Source organism: Branchiostoma belcheri, unplaced genomic scaffold (genome assembly GCF_001625305.1).
Source record: "Branchiostoma belcheri isolate BF01 breed outbred unplaced genomic scaffold, Haploidv18h27 scaffold82, whole genome shotgun sequence".
Lineage (NCBI taxonomy): Eukaryota > Metazoa > Chordata > Leptocardii > Amphioxiformes > Branchiostomatidae > Branchiostoma > Branchiostoma belcheri.
Genome location: NW_017804487.1, coordinates 1,287,651 through 1,309,726, shown reverse-complemented (window position 1 = coordinate 1,309,726; position 22,076 = coordinate 1,287,651). Strand labels below are relative to the sequence as shown.

The following is a 22,076-nucleotide window of genomic DNA, read 5'->3' as shown; positions in this document are numbered from 1 at the left end:
TGTCCATTTTCATTGAGCCATGATGCCTTTATTGTCATCAAAAGCAATGCTGTAAATAAACAAGTGAGTTATCAAAGCAATGCCTTTTCATGTATTAAATGTTTGAAAACTTCAATATTTCCATATGCTCTCTAGACAATATATATTAAGAGAAGGGAACGTTATTTCGGCAGGAAACCTCCCTTTCAGTTTCCCTTTAAAATTAACATTTAGACATAGCAATAGTTTTAGACAATTAGATTTCATAATGTACATTTTGAAGTTATTTTATACTCTGTTTCAGAGTTCTTTTATGTTTGTAACTTGCAATTAGCCTTCGGGCATGGATTTGCAATTAACTTCTACAATGATACCACGAAATAAAACCACCCCAATATTACATCTGAAAGTGATGGCCGGCATTTGATCCTTGATTGAAGAATTTTGAATTGCCTTTTTTTTCCCTAAAAATACATGTGTACATGTATGAACATCAAAATACCGTAATTGTATTCAGGCAAGAAAGAAATTGCCGCTGGCATCCCCGTGTAAAACATAACAGGCACTGGTGTTCTGTGCAATAGACACCCTGAATTGTAGCATGTGATGTTAAAAACAAAATGGCCGCCTCAAAGTTCAAAATAGCTTTGGTGCAACTTTTCGTGAGCGCTAACAAGTCAGAAAACCTCGCCCGTGCTTCGAAACTCATTTCACAAGCTGCTGGGGGAGGTGCCAACCTGGTAGCGTTACCAGAATGTTTCAACTCTCCGTACGGGACGAAATATTTCCCCGAATATGCGGAGAAAATCCCCGGCGAGTCGACAAGCATGCTAGCCAAGGTAGGTTGACCGGTCAAGTTACAGGGCGTTTATGTGAGAAGTTTCCCACTTGCTTGTGTTAAATTATCTCACAAAAACTTTTCACATACTATCTCTAGGTGATAATTATAAAAATAACAATCCTCACGCCTCTTTATTGTTATCTAAGCACTGTTTTCACACCAATTAATTAGCCACGCCCCCCTTTATCAAGTGCCTGACAGTTTGACACAATTCACAAGTACCTGAAAATTGTTAAACACGGGGGTCTCTTTTTCGTCCTTTGAACAGAGGATTTGATTTGAGGATTGTCGGACCTAGTACATAAAAGTACATCTCAGGGCTCGAAATTTATAGGAGCACTGGTGCACCCAAACTAAATTAGGTGCACAAAATTTTTGGGGTGCTCCATTATCCATATGAAACAAAACCTAATTACAGATCTTACTTCCTCTTCTGAGCTTGGATATGGATGGAATGGGAGGTAACTTCAAAATCTTAAACAAGTACTACAGCAAAGATTTTATTATTTTTCTGCTACTGAAGAGACCAAGAATATCTGGCATACTATTATACATTTCTAATGTTAAAAATTCCTACAAAAATATTTGGGTGCACCAGTGCACCCACAGAAAAAAATAATGTGTACAACTCCAATTTTGGGTGCACTAGGGTGCACATGCACCCAGTATTTCCAGCCCTGCATCTATACTACTATCATGTTCATTTGCAGGCTGCCAAAGATAATAAGGTATTCCTGGTTGGGGGTTCTATTCCCGAGGAGGATGGTGGCAAGTTGTACAACACGTCTACAGTCTTCAATCCTGAAGGGGAGCTAATCGCAAAGTTTAGAAAGGTTCATTTGTTTGACATAGGTGAGCTGTTATTTTTTTTATGGAGCTTGAAACCTTCTTATCTGTATACTTTGTAGTATGGTAATGTTATCCTAATATAGACAGAAACTTTTTTTTGCTTTAGATACATTATTATATCTATTAGCTGACATTACAACTTCCCCAGACATTAAAAAATATAGACTTAAGACATACAAATTATGTATAAATCATTACGACTATCATTTACATTCTATATCTACTTAAACTGATTTATATACATATGAAGCTCATTCCAAATTGTATGCTAACTTTGGGGAAAGAAAGCAAAATTATATTATTTTCACCCGCACCCAAATCCTGGCAAGTTTGATTTTCCCACGTGAGTGTGGAAGAATGGTTGCCCTAAGGCAGAAAAGAGACATCTTTTGTTAAAAAAAAACTTAATTTTGCATTCTCGATGTACTGTCTAATGTCTAATGTTTACTGTCCCTCTCCTATGTTACTTAACCAGATGTACCTGGTAAAATCCGGTTTCAAGAGTCGGAGACGCTGAGTCCAGGGTCAGGACTGGTGACCTTTGACACACCTTACTGTAAGGTCGGCCTGGCGATCTGCTATGACATCAGGTTCCCTGAGTTAGCACAGATCTATGCAAGGTGACTGGTACAGTTCTGTATGAAAATACTTGTAGTTTTTCTTCGTTTTAAACTAAGGCCACACCTAATTTGTTTTTTCTCAGATTTGCCCTGTCCATTTTTTTCTGATTTGCAGAAAAAAAAGATTTTAGGTTCTGTCGATGAAGGTTAGACATCCAGGTAATACGATACGCCAAAAAACAGTTACTCAAGCAACTGGATATGATTTTGAAAACGTCAGACGTTTCAGCTAGTATCCACTAGCTTTCGTCAGTGACTGAGAGACCAGAGGGGAAAGCAGGTTTATAAACACAACTTATTGATTGATATGCAAATAAAGTGAAGACAAGTTTTTGGAAGTCGAAAAAGGAACAAAAGTCAGACAAGTCAAGACAAGATGATGCAAATTAGTCTGAAAGCTCCTGTTATACAGAACAGGAGCTTAAGTGTTGTCTGTCCTCGGGGCTGGGAGTGCCAAATCCCAAGTGCCGGAAATTAGAAACTATGGTTATTAGATACTAGTGGATACTAGCTGAAACGTCTGACGTTTTCAAAATCATATCCAGTTGCTTGAGTAACTGTTTTTTGGCGTATTTTAGGTTCTGATTCAACTGCAAAATGCTCCATGAAAGACATATTTTGGCCCCAAAGGTTGAAGAAAGTCCTTTTCTTCCTAGTTGTTAAAAGGTTTTCAATGTAAGAATGCAACTTCGTTTCATTAAAAGTTCAAAATCTATTGTTTTAATCATAAACCAGCCTGGTATGTTGACTTCATGGCTCATATTGTAACATTTCCGGCCTTCATGGGGTGCCTTGGCCTGTTTTTTTGTTCCCTGTCACTTCATATTTTTTCTCAAAAAAATATGAGAAACAACAAATTAAATTGGTGTGGCCTAATGGTTCTGTAATAGTGCTTTGGATCATCAGGTGTAGGTACTAGACAGAGGGGTTTAGGTACAGTTTAAAAGTAATTACAGTAACTGTGGTCTTAAATGATGACAGAGATACGAATAAACATATAACAGAATGTTTATTTAGACAGGTCTAAATATGCTTTCCAAAGGGTCTCAAATCAAAGATGGAATACATGACCAGATATTCAGCTGTCTCTTGATTTTTAACATTGCAAGCTATATTTTCATTAAGTCAATTTTTTTTGTCATTCTTGTACTTAGTAATGTAGCAAGATAATCAACCCTATTCTATAGCATACAGATATCTGTGAGGCAAAAATGTGATGTTGCTGATAGAAATGGTTGCTTGCTGGTTCTAGCTATTTATTGGTGGTACCCTAGAAATAAACATAACTTTTGGGGGGGCATATTTCAAATGCTTTTGACGCTATTTCAATATCAGTCAGATTTCCTCAACCAGAATTTTTTTTTGTTACGTTGTCCTGAAATTACATTGGCTGCCTTTAAAACTTGCCCTGTTCTACTTTGTTTTACAGGAGAGGCTGTAAGCTGCTCCTGTATCCTGGTGCCTTTAACATGACCACTGGACCGGCCCATTGGGAACTCCTGCAGAGGGGGAGAGCCCTGGATAACCAGCTGTACGTGGGAACTATCTCACCTGCTCGTGATGAGGGGGCTTCATATGTGGCCTGGGGACACAGCACTCTGGTCAACCCATGGGGAGAGGTAAGGCTGTGGGCTCAGTAATTATTTCTTGAAAAGTTGTAATGTTGTCTGTAGGCCACACCAATTCAATTTGTTGGTTCTCGCATTTTTCGAAAAATATGAAGGGACAGGGCGAATAAAAAAATTAAAAACAGGTCTAGGCATACCATGATAGCCCCAAATGCTATGATAGGAGCCACAAAGTCAATATAACAGGCTGGTTTGTAAATTCAAACAATGAATTTCAAAATTTTAATCAAACCACTGCATTGATAGATGGAAAAAAAGTACGAAGAAAAAGACTTTCCTCAACTGTTGGGGGCAAAATTGGAGTATTTTTTAGTTGATTCGGAACCAGAATCTTTTTTTTTTTTTTTTGCAAATCAGAAAAAAATGAAGAGACGAATCCGAGAACCAACAAGTTAAATTGGTGTGGCCTTAGTAATGCAAATTCATTCATAATTCCTTAGAATGGAATTCTTTTCCACTGTGAAAAAATTTTCCACTATATTTTCCTCTTTGCACTTTCAGTAGAGTAGGACAATCTGTTAGCCAATGATTGCCATTTGTCTAAACTCACAGATTTCACTGTCCAATCATATTGAATCAAAGCTGTTGTCATGTTTCCAGGTGGTGGCCAAGGCTGGGCATGAAGAGGAGATAGTGTACAGTGATGTGGACCTGTCGTATGTAGATGAAGTGAGGTCATCAATCCCAACATCCAATCAGAGAAGAGCAGACATCTACAACTTGCAGGACATGAGCAAGAACTAACCAACAATACCTCAAACTATCACAAGTCTGGCCATTTATGTCATACAGCAAAACAATCATGCACAAGCTATTTATTGTCATTAATTGCTTGTCAAATTGGTACAAGGTGTACAGAAGCCTGTGTTTGTGTGTGCTACTGTAAGAAACAGGAGCGAGTAGAAACAGATAAAAAACCCGCTGGTCCCGGGCCGGGGTTCGAACCCACGACCAAACCCGAGCACCAGTTCAGACTCTGACGCTCTAACAATTCGGCTAAAATTTAGCTGGGTCAGTTGGTAGCACCTATATACCTCCCACTGTTACACTACTCCCCCTTTTCTTTTCAAGATTCGTCCTCAGAACCGGTGTGGGAACCACTGTAAGAAACAGGAGGAACGAGTAGAAACAGATAAAAACCCTGCTGGTCCCGGGCCGGGGTTCGAATCCATGACCTAACCCGAGCACCAGTTCATACTCCGACGCTCTAATGATTCGGCTAAAAGGTCTAGACCCATTGGCTGGGTCAGTTGGTAGCGCCTATAAACCCCCCACTGTTACACTACTCCCCCTTTTCTTTTCAAGATTCGTCCTCGAATCTTCTGAATTCGACATCCCTGGAGCAGCACTCTTTGCCAGAACGGGTGTGGGAACCACTGTAAGAAACAGGAGGAGCTAGTACAGCAAAACAATCATGCACAAGCTATTTATTGTCATTAATTGCTTGTCAAATTGGTACAAGGTGTACAGAAGCCTGTGTTTGTGTGTGCTACTGTAAGAAACAGGAGGAGCGAGTAGAAACAGATAAAAACCCTGCTGGTCCCAGACCGGGGTTTGAACCCATGACCTAACCCGAGCACCAGCTTCAAAATCCAACGCTCTAACCACTCGGCTAAAAGGTCTAGACCCATCGGCCGTGTCAGTTGGTAGCGCCTATAAACCCCCCCACTGTTACACTACAAGTTAATTGTAATGTAGTAGCCAAATGGTTTGCAAAAGACTCCACAGAGGAAAGATCATTGAGACACTGTTGGTCATCCAGAAATTTGACAAATCTCTCAAGTCTTTCAGTGAGCACTAATATGATATCCTAGATCTTCCAACCATGTCTAGATGATTCCAATGATCAATGCTATTTGATAATTCATCTATAGTCTCTGTCCTGTGAAAATAGTGCCTCAGTAAAGTTTATACATGTACTTGTAGCTTCTTTACATTGAAGCAATGAGCCTTTGCTACAATACAATAATGAAATACACCAAAGTACTTAACATTATTTTAGAATTGTACTTTATTTCTGGAACTCACTCGTGTGTAACATTTACAAGGCATTGTGTTCATTGAACTATTATCTACCTTCAAGCATAGAAATTACAATGATTTTCAACACCTACAAGATCATGACAGACATACGCACAACCAATGTTTGTTTGCAATTTACACTGCATCTTTGCTGTTACTGTTGGTTTCCAAGACGATTTACTAAGACGATTTTAATAGGGAGAATCACAACTGGCACTTTCCTCAATAAAGACAATGATGGAAAATATACTCCAAGTCCGTAAATAATTTCATCAGGTTGGTAAACGAATGAATAGCAAAGTTGTCAACCATTTATTTTTACGAGCCGATGTTTCGATGACCGTCTGTCATCTTCATCAGGGCAATTCTGACTGGTTTACTGTGCACTGACGCTAGATGTTAGTGACAGGGTACTGTGAACTATGTAACACCTTTAGTGCACTATGCACCAAGTAACATCTAGCGTCAGTGCACAGTAAACCAGTCAGAATTGCCCTGATGAAGATGACAGACGGTCATCGAAACATAGGCTCGTAAAAATAAATGGTTGTGATCAAAGAACTTTGCTATTTATATACTCCAAGTGTTACACAGAATTTACATGTATGTAGGACTTTGCAATGCTCAGGGAAAAAATTGAAATAAACTCAAAATGCATCTGTGAAAGTTTCCAATGGCAATGATAATGTCTTTTGACAAAAATTAATACCCTCGGTAATCATAACTGCCATTAGTCAAGGCAAACACACAATGTACCTCGATGGTCTAGGTATACATGTAGAGTTGACAACATTGCAAGTAAAAAACATGCAGTCATCTTACACATTGGAATTAATTTTATACAATTTGCCTCTTTTAATTGTGCTATAAAAGTCTGTAAACTTTGCATATCATCATTATGGATCTGTACAATTTTTATGCTCAAAATTTGTCATAGGAAATAATGACCAATGATGATTCTTTGAAAGCTGGTGTTACTTCGTTTTCTTTTAAATCTTAAAACTTAGTTTTGAGATAAAGAATCTACATTGTCACCACCTATTCTAGACATTCAAACATTCTCAAAAAAATTATTGCACTTTGCAGGTCAGAAAGAACATTGCGTCATTGGAAAAGCTGTGACTTTTCCTTATACATTGTTATATGTACATGTTGTTTTTCTTGTGTACCTTCAACCAAATTTTCGGAAATTTCTGGCAGTTGGAAGGCACAAGTTAGTACATTATATTTTTGACCTATCAGATAATACAGTTTTTTCAATCTTTCTTATTTTATTCATCTATTACACTATAATTTCACTGTACAAGTTGTTGACACAAAAGTTCATATTCAAGCAGCCAAAGCAACAACTCAAAATCAGCTGTATACCTGGGTGTTAGGGGTGTCACAATGATACATGTTTGGAATGGGAAATTCTGAAGTCTCACTAAGGCCATGTTGATTTGATTATATGGATGACATCCTCTGGGAACCCCAAAACTGATGCGAGCGTGCGAATAAAAAAAGTTTGGGAAAAAAAAAAGTTGCATTCATAATGAAATCTATGTGGTCATGTAGGTTGAACAAATGACACAGAGTACGGTATTGCGAATAATTTACTGTTCAAATTAATTTCTTCACATTTTTGTCTTTTTCGTTTAATTTTGGCATTCTATGACATCGGTATCATTTTCCAATATTTTGTTTCAACTTACAGTTTATATTTGCTCCTTTTGTAACTGTTTTGTACGATTTACAGTGTGGTTGAAAATTTTTTCTGGAAACAGCCGAAAATTCATGCGCTCCCGGATATCATCCATATACTAGTAATCAAATCAACATGGCCTAATCAGCCTACATGTTGTAAAAGCAGCACTTTAATGTAGAATCTAACAAATATCTACCTATTATCAGACTGAACATGATCTTTTAATGATATTTTGAGACAAAATGTTGTTTCTGACATGAGAAGAAATAAACTGTGTGGCATACACATACATTGATGTTGAGAAATCACCAATTAAATCTTTTAGATCAAGAAGGTCCTTTTTTTTGGTGACTCAACTCAACTGATGCTAAACAATGAGAGACTGAAACACAGATTTATAAATTCAATAGAAAACACCCAGACACAAGTACAACATGTATCATGAAAGTTCATCTGTGTAAACTTGGTAGTTACATGTTTAAAGTTGAAACTTTTGGTCCAACACAAAAAGTTCTCTCACCTAGAGCTTTCGACCAGACACTCTGGTCTTCCTCCACTGTTGATGTCACACTTTAAAGAAGCCACGCGACAAGCTTCACTGGGTCAGTCTACTGAGGAAGACCAGAGTGACTGGTCGAAAGCTCTAGGTGAGAGAACTTTTTTGTGTTGGACCAAAAGTTTTAACTTAAAACAGCACAACATGTAGTTTACATGAAAGGTGACCTCCTGTGTGCCTTGCCTTTCTTCTTGAAGTACATTTTGATGAGCCAGTTGACAATAAAGGGCCAGACTAAGATGAAAAAGGCTGTTTTTCCAGACAAGTTGGAGAAAGGCCACCAGGAACTTTCCTATGAAGAAGAAAAGATAAAAGCATGTCTTCTCAACACACAGGCTTTCAAATGAAACGTTCACCGCCATCTCCATAGCCATGTTTCTCTCATATTTCTAGTTCAATGCCGAGAAGTGGTGGTATAGGCCTTGCATTGAACCACTCCGTTAAAAAGAAAAACACAGACTTAAAAGGAAACATCAAGAAGCTTTTAGTTCTGGATAAAGTAGAAATACAGTTACAATGTACTACGGCAAATGGTTAAACATTTTGTGCATACCTGTTGCTGTTGGGGTTGCACAGCTTGAACTGCAGGGGCAACTATACCTCCTCTTGCCTGAAAAATAAAGGACACCTTCATAATCACAATCACCAGTTTTCGTTATGTTTACCTTCGCAGAAGGAAAACATTGTTCTTGCTCAGTTTCTTCTTCTCCATACACATAAGGTCAATGACCTGGACCAGAGTCTGTCACCATGGCAATTAGTGCAGTAGCAACACCCTCTGGTGTCGGGTTACATGATGAAACAGAACCAAGGACAGAGCTAGGGGTGCTTGTAACAATATACATGTACTAGTATATGAATGTGTTTGAGTTAGGCCATAGCAAGTAATTTTTATGGATGACATCAATGCGTGCATTAATTTTCGCCTGATCTTGGAGAAAAAAAACAAGAACTTTTGTTGCCTTCTGACAGTGGTCATCATGCCGAAACTGGGCAAAGATGCCTGTTGCCATGCCGGAAGGTGGATGGCAGATAACTAAGAAGAGAGGAGACAAGAAAAGGCTCTGATTTAATGTTTTGTTTCTTACTTTGATGCAGTGATATGCAATGCTGGCTGTGTATATGTGATGTTCCCACTGAATCAAAACCATTTGTACAATGATTGAGTCAAATTTTAAATTGTAGGAACCTTGATTTTTTTGGCCCGCCTTGTTTTTTTTTTGCCTGCTCGCATTAGATTTGGAGTCTGCGAAGCATGTCATCCATAAAATTTACTTGCTGTGGCCTTAGATTAAACATCGCAGATTAATTGTGCACCTACCTGAGAAGTAGAGAGTGCCTCCAGGGTGCTGAGTCTGGCCAGAACAAAGTTCATGTCCTGCTGTAGACGGTCCAGGGCAACAGCGATGTGTTCATTGACGTCAGATGGGCCCTGTCCTCGCCCCCTCCCCCTCTCCCCGTCATCTCCACCCCCTCCTCCATAGTAACCCCCCGCCCCTCGTCTGCCTGGGGTGCCCCCTCTGTCTCGAGCACCTGTACACAAGACAATGGATACAAAAAGATAGTCTTAAAATGCTTATGACACTAAAATATGACCTTAGCTGATTGTAATTGACATAACTACTAGTAGCTTTACCTGGCTAACAGACACATTTACAATAAATATGAACGGTTCTCCTGTTACATTCGAAATTTTAATGCCCTGCCATGGAAAAGTCAGTCCTGGCAGGCGATTTGCATCTCTACATTTTATTCTATGATGTCTATATTTTTTCCTGAGCTGATGTCACCCAGAAATGCAAAAATAAAACACAGAGATGCAAATAGAGATGCCCGAAGTGGGTGATTGGGAAGCTTGCTAGCAAGTCTCCGAAAAGTCACTTTTAGAAGGCCGTACAAGCTCAATTTCTCAGTCATCATGTTTTACAGACTTTTTTTGGTGTCATTTGGTCTTTAAACAGTGTAACCTAACGGATGACGTTTGGAAATCATTTACTGGTGGACTTTATACATTTTTCTTCATTGAAAAGAGCTAAAGATCTGGTCTATGACCAACCATGGAAGAAAATCTCCACAGTAAACAAATTTCACAGTACATACACCTTGACTTCTAATGATCAAAGTCTCATCCTCAAACCTACCTCTCCCCCCACTGCTTGTACTGTCTCCACTCTGCCTCCTGCTGCCCACCTGTCCACTCTGACCTTTGCCCTGACCTCCCATCTCTCCACCTCCTCGACCAATCACAGCAGGGCTTTCCAAATCCAACCGTCTCTCCACGTCACCTGACCTGCCCTGACGAATCAGAGGTGAGAAGCTCAAACTGTTGTTATATGAATCATCCAAGTGTGAAGAGTCAAGTGGCAAGCTACTGGAGAGGGCGTCCATCCCATCATGCCTTTCTGTCTGCTGCAATGCACCATGGGAAGGCAGTCCGTTGCTGTCGTGGTGGATCTCAGCCTGAGTCACAAAACTGTTGTTTCTAGACAGACCCTCTGGAGTCTGGCTACTTGGAGACGGAGATATTAGGCTTGGCATCTGTAAAAAAAGATATCAATAACTTATGGTTAGAAAGAGAATTGATATATGAAATTTTTTTTCCCCAAGACCTAACAATGAGTGAAACTTCTTACTGTCAGATTGGTTAGGATCCCTGTCTTTAATTTTAAGCACTTATATAATTACTACTATTTGTCTACATATGAAGACTTATAGTCTTACCAAGGAGGTACTTTGGATCTCCTTGCTTATACATTGAAAGACAACAAGTATTGTAACACCTCAATGCTTGGTTGATAACTCTGGTACTTGAAGGTACTCAACTATTTCTTGTTACTTTCTGAGTTGGTATTGGATACTTAGTTGCTGAACGAGTACATCCACCGGTTTATTATAAGAAGTTTGTTGCAAATTAGTGCCCGGGGGCTAATTACAAATTATAAACATAAAAGAAGAATGAAACAGAGTACAAAATAACTAAAATCTACATGATAAAAGGTAGTTGTCTAAAGCTATAGCTATGTCTAAAACTATGTCTAAGGGGTTTGTACGTCACCCATAATCTGAGCTGTACATTTTTGTCTTCTGGTGATAGCTATACATGTGAAAGAGTGTTATGTCAAAGGATGCCTGTCTGAGTTGACAGCTACAACAAGAGTGGCAACGTAAAAAAACACATTGGTAAATTGGCGACCGTGGTCTCTGTTTGGTGTTCTCATTTTTCACTCTTTGCTTTTCACTATCATTAGGCTTGCCCCCGAGGTGTCGCCAAAAACCTAGATTTGCCTACCTCATCGGGGACAGCCGGGGTGTCCACGCTGTCCTGGTACAGCTCGCTGTCCGTGTCTGAGTCACTGTTGATGTGATGGGGAGGGAAACTGTGGCCGTTCACTCTCCTGGGAAGGTTCTCCTCTCTGTCATCTGGTCAGGACAAAAACAATATTCATTCTTGAATATGAATTGTGGTTATGATAAGGAAATAGGTAAAAGGTAAAGGTCCTGTAGCCTTTTTTTAAGGCCGTGTGGGCAGTGGGTTTTGGGTATTGGAAGGCAGAGCCCATCCCTCCCTTCCACCACTTTAAGTTTTACCTCCCCAACCAAAGTCAGGTACCCATTTTACACCTGGGTGGAGTGAGGAAAGTCGTGTTAAGTGTCTTTCTCAAGGGCACAAGATAGGTGGCATCCAGCACCGAACCCGGGACCTCTTGGATCTGAGTCAAATACTCTACTGTTATGCCACACAACCCCATCAAGTGTCTAAGGAAATACATGCCCACAAAAGGCTATTCTCCAAACTTCAAACTTCATTAATTGAAATGTATTCTGACTTGTATTTGACAAGTGGATTTCTGTTCTTCTGAACTGACAGAAATTACACACAATCCAAGTTCAATGAGACATTTATAATTTATATGTCCATGGCATATACATGTATTAGTAAATGAGGCATCATGAGATATCCAGTTGCAATTGCATAGACTTTTAAACTACTTCCTTGTGCATAGGCTCTTATATCTTCATAATACTATTTTACAAGAAGATATAATTTGGTAATATGTAAGAACATATTTATCCAGATTCAACACATGAACTGAGACAAGGTAGAAAAATTCATGAAGAAAGCAGAATTGTTGTTTTCTTAGAACTGAATTTGAAGGTGACCTTGTGGGGTCATGTGGCGCAGTCGGTAGCGCATTCAGCTCACACCCAACAGGTCACGGGTTCGAATCCTGCCTATGCCGATCTTGTGCCCTTGGGAAAGGCACTTTACACAACTTTCCTCACTTCACTCAGGTGAAAATGAGTACCTAGCTTCGGTTACGGACGTCTCTCGGATAGGACGTTAAATGGAGATCCCGTGTTTGGAGACAGCCACACCCCACGCACGTTAAATAACCCACCGCACTTATCGAAAAGAGTTAGGGGACTTTCCCGGTGTGAGTGGTTCAAGCCTTACAGTCTGGTCTTATGCAGCTTGTACATGTACGCACATGTACAAAACTGGTGTGTTACGCCTAAAGGTGGTTTACCGGTTATGCAAAACAAATAAAAAAAAACCTTCATCCGGCTGTGCAGGTCCCTTCCCATGATGCTTGGCTGGCAGCGGGGTGTCGATAATGACGGGCGGGGTCGGAATCTCCATCAGCATCACCTTGGTAACGGGGGGTGTGGTCACTTGGTTTCCATGGAGATTTTCATCATCAAAACCTGGGGGGGGGACAAATTAGCCACAAAGTTTATTTCGTGTCGGAACTAAATTCTCTCTGTCTACCTTTAATGCTCTTCTCTGCAGTGACTTAGACCTTATTTTCAGAACTATTGTAGAGTGAAACTTGATGCCACCAAATCATTATTACTAGATAGCTTTAAATTTAGTTTAAACAATGCCTATGTGCACAGGTTAGGTGTAACAGGTCGTTCTGACAGTGTAATATAGCCAGCTGCCACTGCACTGCATGCTAGCAAATCTGGTGTGATATGCCGAAGGACAGTTATACTGGTTATACAGATAGATCAGGTTTTCTTTTTATCTCTTGCCGTGTTCAGGACTACTAATTCTTTGTATTCCTTTCTTCCTAAGTATTCCTTCATCTATCCGTAATCTCAGCTATGTTTAAGGTACAACTGAGCAAGACAGAGATTTTGATAATACGTTTGTTCAGGTTCTTTTAGTAATTATTCAGGTTCTTTAATTGGCTTGTACTTTGGGAAAAGTCAAGATCTATGTATAGAAGCAATTACAAACAATTTCAACTTCTACCTGGAGTGACTGAAATCATACATACTAGTACATGTATATTATCATCAAGATGCACAATCACATATACACACATGTAATGTACCATATAGAATTATTTATTTCACTCATCTTTGTACAACTCAATATATTACATCAATTATATCTCTCAGTTGTCAATAATACATACGATGATTCAAAACAATTGAACTGAATCAGATACTACTGGTACTGAATATTGAATACCAGCTTGATCTAATAAGCAAATGAAATCAAAACTCTGGATCAAGAAAGTATCTTAAGGACTATATCAACAGTTAGATTCACTTATCTCAAAGTCTTTATTGCAAATATGTGAGCAATTATAAATCATTGTAACAACTTTGGAGAAAGAATCAATAATGATCAAACTAACTAACAATTGGACAACATTTATGTCTATAATCATTTATACAAGAGAAAATCAATTCCTGATTTTGATTTAGTACCACCAGCAAAATGCAGCAAAGATACCTTTGCCAGGTTGAACTTCCTCCATCACTTCCTCTACTTCCACCCCAGATTCTTCCCTCTCCTCTGATTGGCTGTTGTCTCCCTTGCCTTGTTTGTGATTGATCAAAGCCTCTGCTTCTCTCTGGTTGGTCACTATCTCTTCTTCTGTCTGATTGGTTGAGACATCCTCCCCTCTGTGATTGGTTAATTCTTCCTGCTTTCCAATCTTCCCTGCTTCTCCATGCATCTGATTGGTAATTTCAGTTTCATTTTCTTCAGAATTGTCTGTTGATTTTTCTGTGTTTTTGTTGTTATTTGTTTGTATATCATCTAAGGTCTCTCCAATGTGATTGGTGGGAATCTCTCCATTTTCTTTTATAGCAAGAACTGGTTGGTCAGAGATGGACAGTTCTGATTGGTTCGGTGAAGATTTCCCTGATTGGAAAGGGGTTTCAAGGTCAACAAGTTCATAGAACGGCCCAAGAACATGCATGAAGTCCTGCATTTCTTTGTTCTGTGGTAGTGCCTCTATGATCTGAAAAAATTCACCAAAGAACAGTTGTAACAACATCTAAATCCCAATTACTCGGGTAATATCAATTAATCAATAATCAAATGGTTTATTTGTGAAAACAAACAAGAACTTTTGTCTTGAAGAAAGTATGTCTTGTTGTACAATTTACTTTCTCAACATTCTTCACATAATAAAGGTCTGAACTGCAATCAGTTATGACTAACACATGCACAGCTCTTCAACATTATTATAAAAAATGACTGTCCCAAACATTTGGAAAGAGACAATTCATTTTCCCTATAAGTATAACCAATAATGGTACATGTAATAGAGAAATGACAGCCAAATGGCTACCTCTGTGTGCTAAAGGTTAATAAACATTGTACCTTTTTCAGAGTGTCCACGTAGTTGTCCATGGCTTCTTCTTTGGGCATGTTGCCCAGACGATTCCATGCCTCCCTGTAAAGTGTAATAGGTGAAATGGTCAGGAAGTTTCAATACTAGAAAATACTTATTCCCTGTCTACAATTTCCTGCATTATTTGTTGCCTTATACTATAACTTGACGTTATACATGTAAGTTATACCTACATATAGCAGTGGGAAAAATGCTTTGACAGAATCAATAAAATTTTAGAAAGAAAATGTGACATTATTTTTGTGACATGGTTTTAAGTAATAAGTCCGGAATAGGTTCTTGACTTTTAGGATTTTTTTGGACTTGAACCTAAACATTTTTCAAGTCCAGAACCGGTCCAGAGAACCGGTACACAGCACTACAGTCAATCTTTGCATGCACAGTGAATCTTACCACTTTGCCCTGCCGACTACGTCCCAGAATCCAGGTCTGCTGATGTCACATGGACCAATCGTGGCCTGCTTGTAGTAGGCGTAGAATGTGAGCATGGTCTCATGGGAAGGGGTGATGGACCCTGGGAAATAATACAAACAATCACAATGATTCACATCACATCATCTACTAGTACTTAAAATTTAAATGCTGTAACAGTTATTAAAGGCATCCAATGCGATTTCAGGGCAGCAAAACTGGAAAAATTCTGAATAATGCAATTTTTGTGATATTGACACATACTGCTTCACATTGGCACATTTGAGTCAGCATTTCATACTTTTCAAGCAGCAGAATCAAGCCCCGAAAATAAGTCTTTTTTTTCGGGTGGTACCCTAAACATCAGCCCAGGGCCCTTCCAGTAACCATTTTCCGTCAGAATTTTGGAAATGTTTACTCCACGAGAGCCAATATACATTGGAATAGTATGGTTTCAACTCAGTATGTAGATATGTGACTAGAATATTGGCTCTTAAAAATTGGGTTTTCAAGCCCTAAAAACTGCACTGGGTGCCTTCTTCAGAGTTAGAGACAAAGAAGATGGTCTGATTCATCATCATTATCATCATACTATATATATTCATAGCCGCTCACATCTGTCATGCTCACATGGTCTGATTAGCAAATTATGGAAGCATCCATTTTGTGTCAAAAATATCTTAACAAAGACTAAATGTATAGAGTGCCATGTGCTTTCAAGTTGAGTATAAGCTGTGTTACATTAAATTTTTGTTAACTGAGAAAATGCTGCCAACTATTAAAAGCAGAAAACCTGTGTGGTCATCTTCATAAGGTCAAAATATTATATCATTTTGTGAAAACTTGGCACAAACCAAAAGAAAGCAGGTAACCTGTGTTAATGCTACAGGGCTCGAAATTCATTTTTGGGAATAGGTGCACTGGTACACCCAAAAATTCGGTGCACAAAAATATTTTAGGTGAACCATATAAGATAAAAATATTAGTTGAATGTCAGCAAAAGCTATAATTATGTTTTGTTTCAAGAAAAGTACAACAGTACAAACTATAACAGTGACACTTAGATGTTCAGAATATGCTGTAACAACTATAACGTTACATTCAACATGCGTAAACCTAAGAAAACATTTGGATGCACTGGTGCACCCACAGAAAAAAATTGGGTGCACAGCTCCAAATTTGGGTGCACCAAGGTGAACATGCACCCAGTATTTCCAGCCCCGACTGCTATTATGTGTGCTCGCGAGTATAGCACAATATAACCGGCAGAGTTAGCCACATGTGCCCGTATGTCTAGACAAACAAGATGTTTAAACTAAAGTAGGGTTACTGACACGGAGGTTAAACTGACTGTCTGAGGTGATGGCCAAAGGGCACCGAGAAATCCCACATCGCGTATCCACACCAAAAACTCGACAAATTACTACATTTCTCGCCTTGACAACGACATCGACACATCAGATACAAACTTAAGCACACAGAGTTACCGTACAGGCAGGTGTTGAGGGTAAAAACGTACCATTTTTGGGCAAACTTTGTATCACTTTTACAGCAGCGTCGAACCTTGCCTGAGCGGCGGCCATGTTTTTATTTTGGCTAGCTTATTTGACACCGCAGGCAAACGAAATAGAGTTGCCAGTACTAGTACATGTCTAGATAGCTCTAACTGAATGGTAGCCGAGATAAAACAGTAATGAGACAAAACAGAAATTAAAAAAAATGTGAAGTTTTTTTTCCTTTTATCGCAATGCTAAATATTGTCAGCTATTTCGTTTTTATTGACATATTTAGTATGATTGTTCGTTCTCGTTTCTTCGCGCTCTTAAGGTGCGAAACTAGAAACTGGGTGAAAAGCCAAAAGCAGGTCTGGGCAAAAAGCAGTTTGCTTTAATAATGTCATCTCGCAACAAAGATGCAAGCAAAATGGATTGGATATTCATTTAAAAAAATTCAAAGATTGATTTGATAAATAACAGTTAACGTTATGATAAGAAAAGTTTGAATCTTTACTTCTGGATAAAATAAGAAAATAATGTCAGACGTTTCAGACGCCGTCCGGCATCTTTCATCAGTGAAATATTCAAAATTGCGGTAGAACTCGGAACGGCACCGTTAATTCTAAAAGTATTTATGTTCTAAATAAACAAATAATAAGTTAGCAACAAGCGTTCTATAGATTCTATATACAATACACATGGTAAAGTATTAACTAATGTAATGATAAAGATAAGTGAGTCCCTAGATATGCTGTAAAGTAGAATCCCATGTACTTGAAAGTTCAACTCTAAGTCCTCCCTTCCTGTTGAGTGATGGTTTATAAAGTCTTTCATAAATCGCCTCCTTGACTCCACGCTCAAACCAGCGCGCCTCCCGGTCCAAGATGTCCGTTGATTCAAGATGAAAAGAATGTCCTTTATGTTTGTCCAGATGGTGCCATATGGCCGAAGAAAATCCACTGTTACTGGCCCTGCAGTGTTGCTTATATCTTTCCTTGAGCGGCTGACTGGTCTCCCCGATGTACGTTTCTTTGCATTGACGATCTTCACATTTTAGTCTGTAAATGACATCCGATTTCACACAGTTTTTAAGTTTGTCCTTTGGATGAAACAACATCTGTCTGAGAGTGCGACATGGTTTGAAGTTGGTGGCGATGTTGTAGTTGTGTAAGATACGTCTTATCTTCTCCGAAACTCCTTGGATGTATGGGATGGAAATGTTGACTGTTTTAGTCCTGTCTAACTGTGAGTTTCTTGACGTCCTCTTAGATGAGTCGGAAGGCTTAAGTGCTTTGTTAAAAGTCCATTGTTGATATCCACACTTGGATAGAGCTTTCTTGAGGTGAGTATGTTCCTTGGCTCTGGCTTCAGCCGAAGTAATCAAGGTGTCTGCTCGATGAAACAAGGTTCTTATCACACCAAGTTTCTGTTCCAAGGGATGGTGAGAATCAAAGATGAGATATTGATCGGTGTGAGTAGGTTTACGATAAACCTCCACCTCAATGTGACCGTCTGTCTCTACATGTAGTTTGGCATCCAAGAAAGGTAGTGTGTTATCTTGACTGGTCTCCTGAGTAAAGCTGATATGTTTGTCAACCTTGTTAATGTGTGAAGAAAAGGAAGCTATCAGAAATCTTTCGAAGAACCCAGACATCCTGATTCTGCCATCTGACAAAGGAAGATGCACAGTAGTGTTGGATCAAGAACAATACAAGGAGAAAGTTCATGATTTGTTACAAGATGACAACACGTACTTACCACTAAGGAAGGACCCTACATCTAATTTCAGATCTAAGATAAATGCAGCTCTTAAGAAATTGGAAAGAGACAAGGTGATTGATCGCTCGACGTATCTCAAGTTATACCCAAAAGGACAACAACCGCCAGCCTTCTATGGACTTCCAAAAATACATAAAAATAACATCCCTCTTCGGCCAATTGTTTCCAGCATAGGATCGGTGACTTATCAACTTGCACGGTTCTTAGCCAACATCATTGGTCCTCTGGTTGGTAAATCAGAACATCATGTAAAAAACAGTGAAGACTTTGTCAACAAAATCAAGGATATTTGTGTTGAAAATGATGAGATTATCACATCCTACGATGTATGTTCACTGTTTACCTGCATACCCCCTAAAGGAGCTGTTGAAGTGGTAAGAGAATTCCTTGAAGCTGATGACACCCTGAAAGAGAGATCTAAATTGTCAGTCAACCAGATCTGTCAACTCTTGGAACTTTGCCTTGAATGTACATATTTTACTTATGATGGCAAGTTTTACAAGCAAGTACAAGGTTGCGCTATGGGTTCTCCCGTATCTCCTATCGTGGCCAATCTCTACATGGAGAAGTTCGAACTTAAAGCTATCAATAGCTTTCCTGGTACCCCTCCTGCCAACTGGTTTAGATACGTGGATGACACATGGTGTCGGCTCAAGAAGGGATTGGCGGACAGTTTTTTCGAACACATTAACAAGGTTGACAAACATATCAGCTTTACTCAGGAGACCAGTCAAGATAACACACTACCTTTCTTGGATGCCAAACTACATGTAGAGACAGACGGTCACATTGAGGTGGAGGTTTATCGTAAACCTACTCACACCGATCAATATCTCATCTTTGATTCTCACCATCCCTTGGAACAGAAACTTGGTGTGATAAGAACCTTGTTTCATCGAGCAGACACCTTGATTACTTCGGCTGAAGCCAGAGCCAAGGAACATACTCACCTCAAGAAAGCTCTATCCAAGTGTGGATATCAACAATGGACTTTTAACAAAGCACTTAAGCCTTCCGACTCATCTAAGAAGACGTCAAGAAACTCACAGTTAGACAGGACTAAAACAGTCAACATTTCCATCCCATACATCCAAGGAGTTTCGGAGAAGATAAGACGTATCTTACACAACTACAACATCGCCACCAACTTCAAACCATGTCGCACTCTCAGACAGATGTTGTTTCATCCAAAGGACAAACTTAAAAACTGTGTGAAATCGGATGTCATTTACAGACTAAAATGTGAAGATCATCAATGCAAAGAAACGTACATCGGGGAGACCAGTCAGCCGCTCAAGGAAAGATATAAGCAACACTGCAGGGCCAGTAACGGTGGATTTTCTTCGGCCATATGGCACCATCTGGACAAACATAAAGGACATTCTTTTCATCTTGAATCAACGGACATCTTGGACCGGGAGGCGCGCTGGTTTGAGCGTGGAGTCAAGGAGGCGATTTATGAAAGACTTTATAAACCATCACTCAACAGGAAGGGAGGACTTAGAGTTGAACTTTCAAGTACATGGGATTCTACTTTACAGCATATCTAGGGACTCACTTATCTTTATCATTACATTAGTTAATACTTTACCATGTGTATTGTATATAGAATCTATAGAACGCTTGTTGCTAACTTATTATTTGTTTATTTAGAACATAAATACTTTTAGAATTAACGGTGCCGTTCCGAGTTCTACCGCAATTTTGAATATTTCACTGATGAAAGATGCCGGACGGCGTCTGAAACGTCTGACATTATTTTCTTATTTTATCCAGAAGTAAAGATTCAAACTTTTCTTATTAGTATTATCCTGGATGATTAATCTTCACAAAAGTTAACGTTATGATTTGATCAGGGGGATCAAGGAGTTTTGATTTAAATCAGGCTGTAACTTACTAACTATTTAAAAGATCATTAAACTTTCGTAGCACCAGATTAGGCCAGATCAAAAATCAGATTATTGCAAAAAAAAGTATGGATGGGGAGGGAATATTTTATTATTGGTGCGGTCTAAAATACGTTCTGCTAGATTTTATATTAATTTCCAACCAAAAGTTCAGGTTCCCTGTGGCAAAGCATGACGGGAAGGCTAGTCTGAAACGTGTCACTCCCGGGCACGAGATTCGACGTCTCGGACGTCGTTTATCAAAAATTACAGGTGTTTTCGTCAGATTTATGACAGTTTGAGGTTGAGAATATCGACTAAAGTAGTTTTCTTGACTTCCCCGGGCTGGTAGACCGAGATTTTGTGTCAGAAATGCCTCAGGTTGTCATGTTGCTCCTACACTTGGAGGGAGTTTCGTTCATCCAGTGGCTGCAGACGACATTTTCTGATTTTGCGGACGTCTTGTTGTTCCTGACCCGGATGGGAGACCCCAGACACGCGTTCCTCGTGTACTTCCCCTTGGCGCTGGTGTTCAGCAGGAGTGTCGGGCTGAGAGCGCTCCTAGTCGCCATTATTTCTGAGTGGACCAACCTCATCCTGAAATGGTACGTGCCCCCCTCCCCCTTTGAACTTTGGATGACCCCGCCCCCTTCCATGGAGTGAGCATGATGTAAGAAAGACTAGAGTCTCCGATGAGTGACTTTTCCTCTCATTCCCTTGCCCTTTTCCGCAGAGCGTAATCAGCCGTTTTATTTCTACATATAGTGTAGACGGACCGCTCTAATGCAACATATAACGTTAGTGTAATTAATGCATGTTTTGCGTAGAGCGTATTCACCGTTTTAATTCTACGTAATGCGTTGTATCCACTTGGAATTTATCGTAAAGCGTAATCGAGAGGTTTCCTGAATTCAGCGTAATACGTAGCTCGCAAAATTTAGCATAGAGCGTTGTCGGGAACCCCCCATGCAGGCCCCCCTTTAGTAGTAGGCTTCACATCAAAATGTGTAGAGAAGTGTACATGTAATTTGGGGGTAAACAGTATATAAGTAATATACTAACTAGTAACATTACAGTTAGGGTTAAGTTTGATAAATGATTATGATAATGTGACAAAAGTAAGTGGGTCATTGTGAGTTTGTATTATCATTTCAGGGCATTGTAGTATTGTTTTTGGGTGGCTGAGTTGTGTGTTTGTGTGTCTGCTTGTCAGAGTAGGTTGACATTGTGTTGGTTGGTAGAAATTTGACAGAATGACAGGTCAAAAGGTCAGACACAGGAAATGGCAATGGTCCAGAGCCAGCAGGAATTCAGGAAGCAGAGGATTGCATGAGGGACCTTCCGATGCTGCCGAAGACGGAAATGTCTGATAACATATTTTCTTTTGAACAGAAAGATGAAAGTTTGATAAATAATGTTTGTTTCTTTTTAGGATGCTACACGGAGAGCGCCCTTTTTGGTGGATTAAGGATCCTGAGATATTTGAAGAAGGAAAAGCACCACATCTGGAGCAGTATTCCCTGACCTGTGAGACTGGACCAGGTATTTCTTACCCTCCAAGCAGAGGTTTGGGTTTGGGGTTATTTTTGGCGTGTTTTTAGGCTTTTTTTATCTGAGTTTCTCTTTTGCACTGAATTTTTTCCCACCAAAAAAATAAAAGAGA

The 22,076-nt window shown here is 39.4% G+C and overlaps 3 protein-coding genes across 3 annotated transcripts in view; 2 read left to right on the top strand and 1 right to left on the bottom strand.

Moving 5' to 3' along the window:
* The first annotated feature begins 580 nt into the window (after window positions 1-580).
* Window positions 581-4,856, top strand: LOC109486701 (omega-amidase NIT2-like). Its single transcript, XM_019790592.1, has 5 exons — window positions 581-818; window positions 1,531-1,672; window positions 2,145-2,289; window positions 3,719-3,908; window positions 4,518-4,856. Exons 1-5 carry the CDS (start codon window positions 600-602, stop codon window positions 4,659-4,661), a joined length of 840 nt encoding a protein of 279 aa, XP_019646151.1. The 5' UTR covers window positions 581-599; the 3' UTR covers window positions 4,662-4,856.
* Window positions 4,857-8,268: 3,412 nt separating this feature from the next.
* LOC109486678 (acyl-CoA-binding domain-containing protein 5-like) lies at window positions 8,269-16,862 on the bottom strand. Its single transcript, XM_019790564.1, has 10 exons — window positions 16,772-16,862; window positions 15,235-15,355; window positions 14,811-14,883; window positions 13,932-14,445; window positions 12,740-12,889; window positions 11,472-11,602; window positions 10,324-10,720; window positions 9,504-9,715; window positions 8,736-8,792; window positions 8,269-8,474 (listed from the first exon to the last, which is right to left on the bottom strand). The coding sequence occupies exons 1-10, from the start codon at window positions 16,833-16,835 to the stop codon at window positions 8,334-8,336; spliced, it is 1,860 nt and encodes a 619-aa protein (XP_019646123.1). The 5' UTR covers window positions 16,836-16,862; the 3' UTR covers window positions 8,269-8,333.
* A 3,764-nt stretch (window positions 16,863-20,626) lies between these two features.
* The window catches only part of LOC109486720 (glucose-6-phosphatase 3-like), a 12,820-nt gene continuing 11,370 nt past the window's right edge, over window positions 20,627-22,076 (top strand). The window contains exons 1-2 of the mRNA XM_019790611.1: window positions 20,627-21,018; window positions 21,846-21,955. Of these exons, the coding sequence (XP_019646170.1) occupies window positions 20,786-21,018; window positions 21,846-21,955 (343 nt within the window). The 5' untranslated portion in view covers window positions 20,627-20,785. The remainder of the gene's footprint in view (window positions 21,019-21,845; window positions 21,956-22,076) is intronic.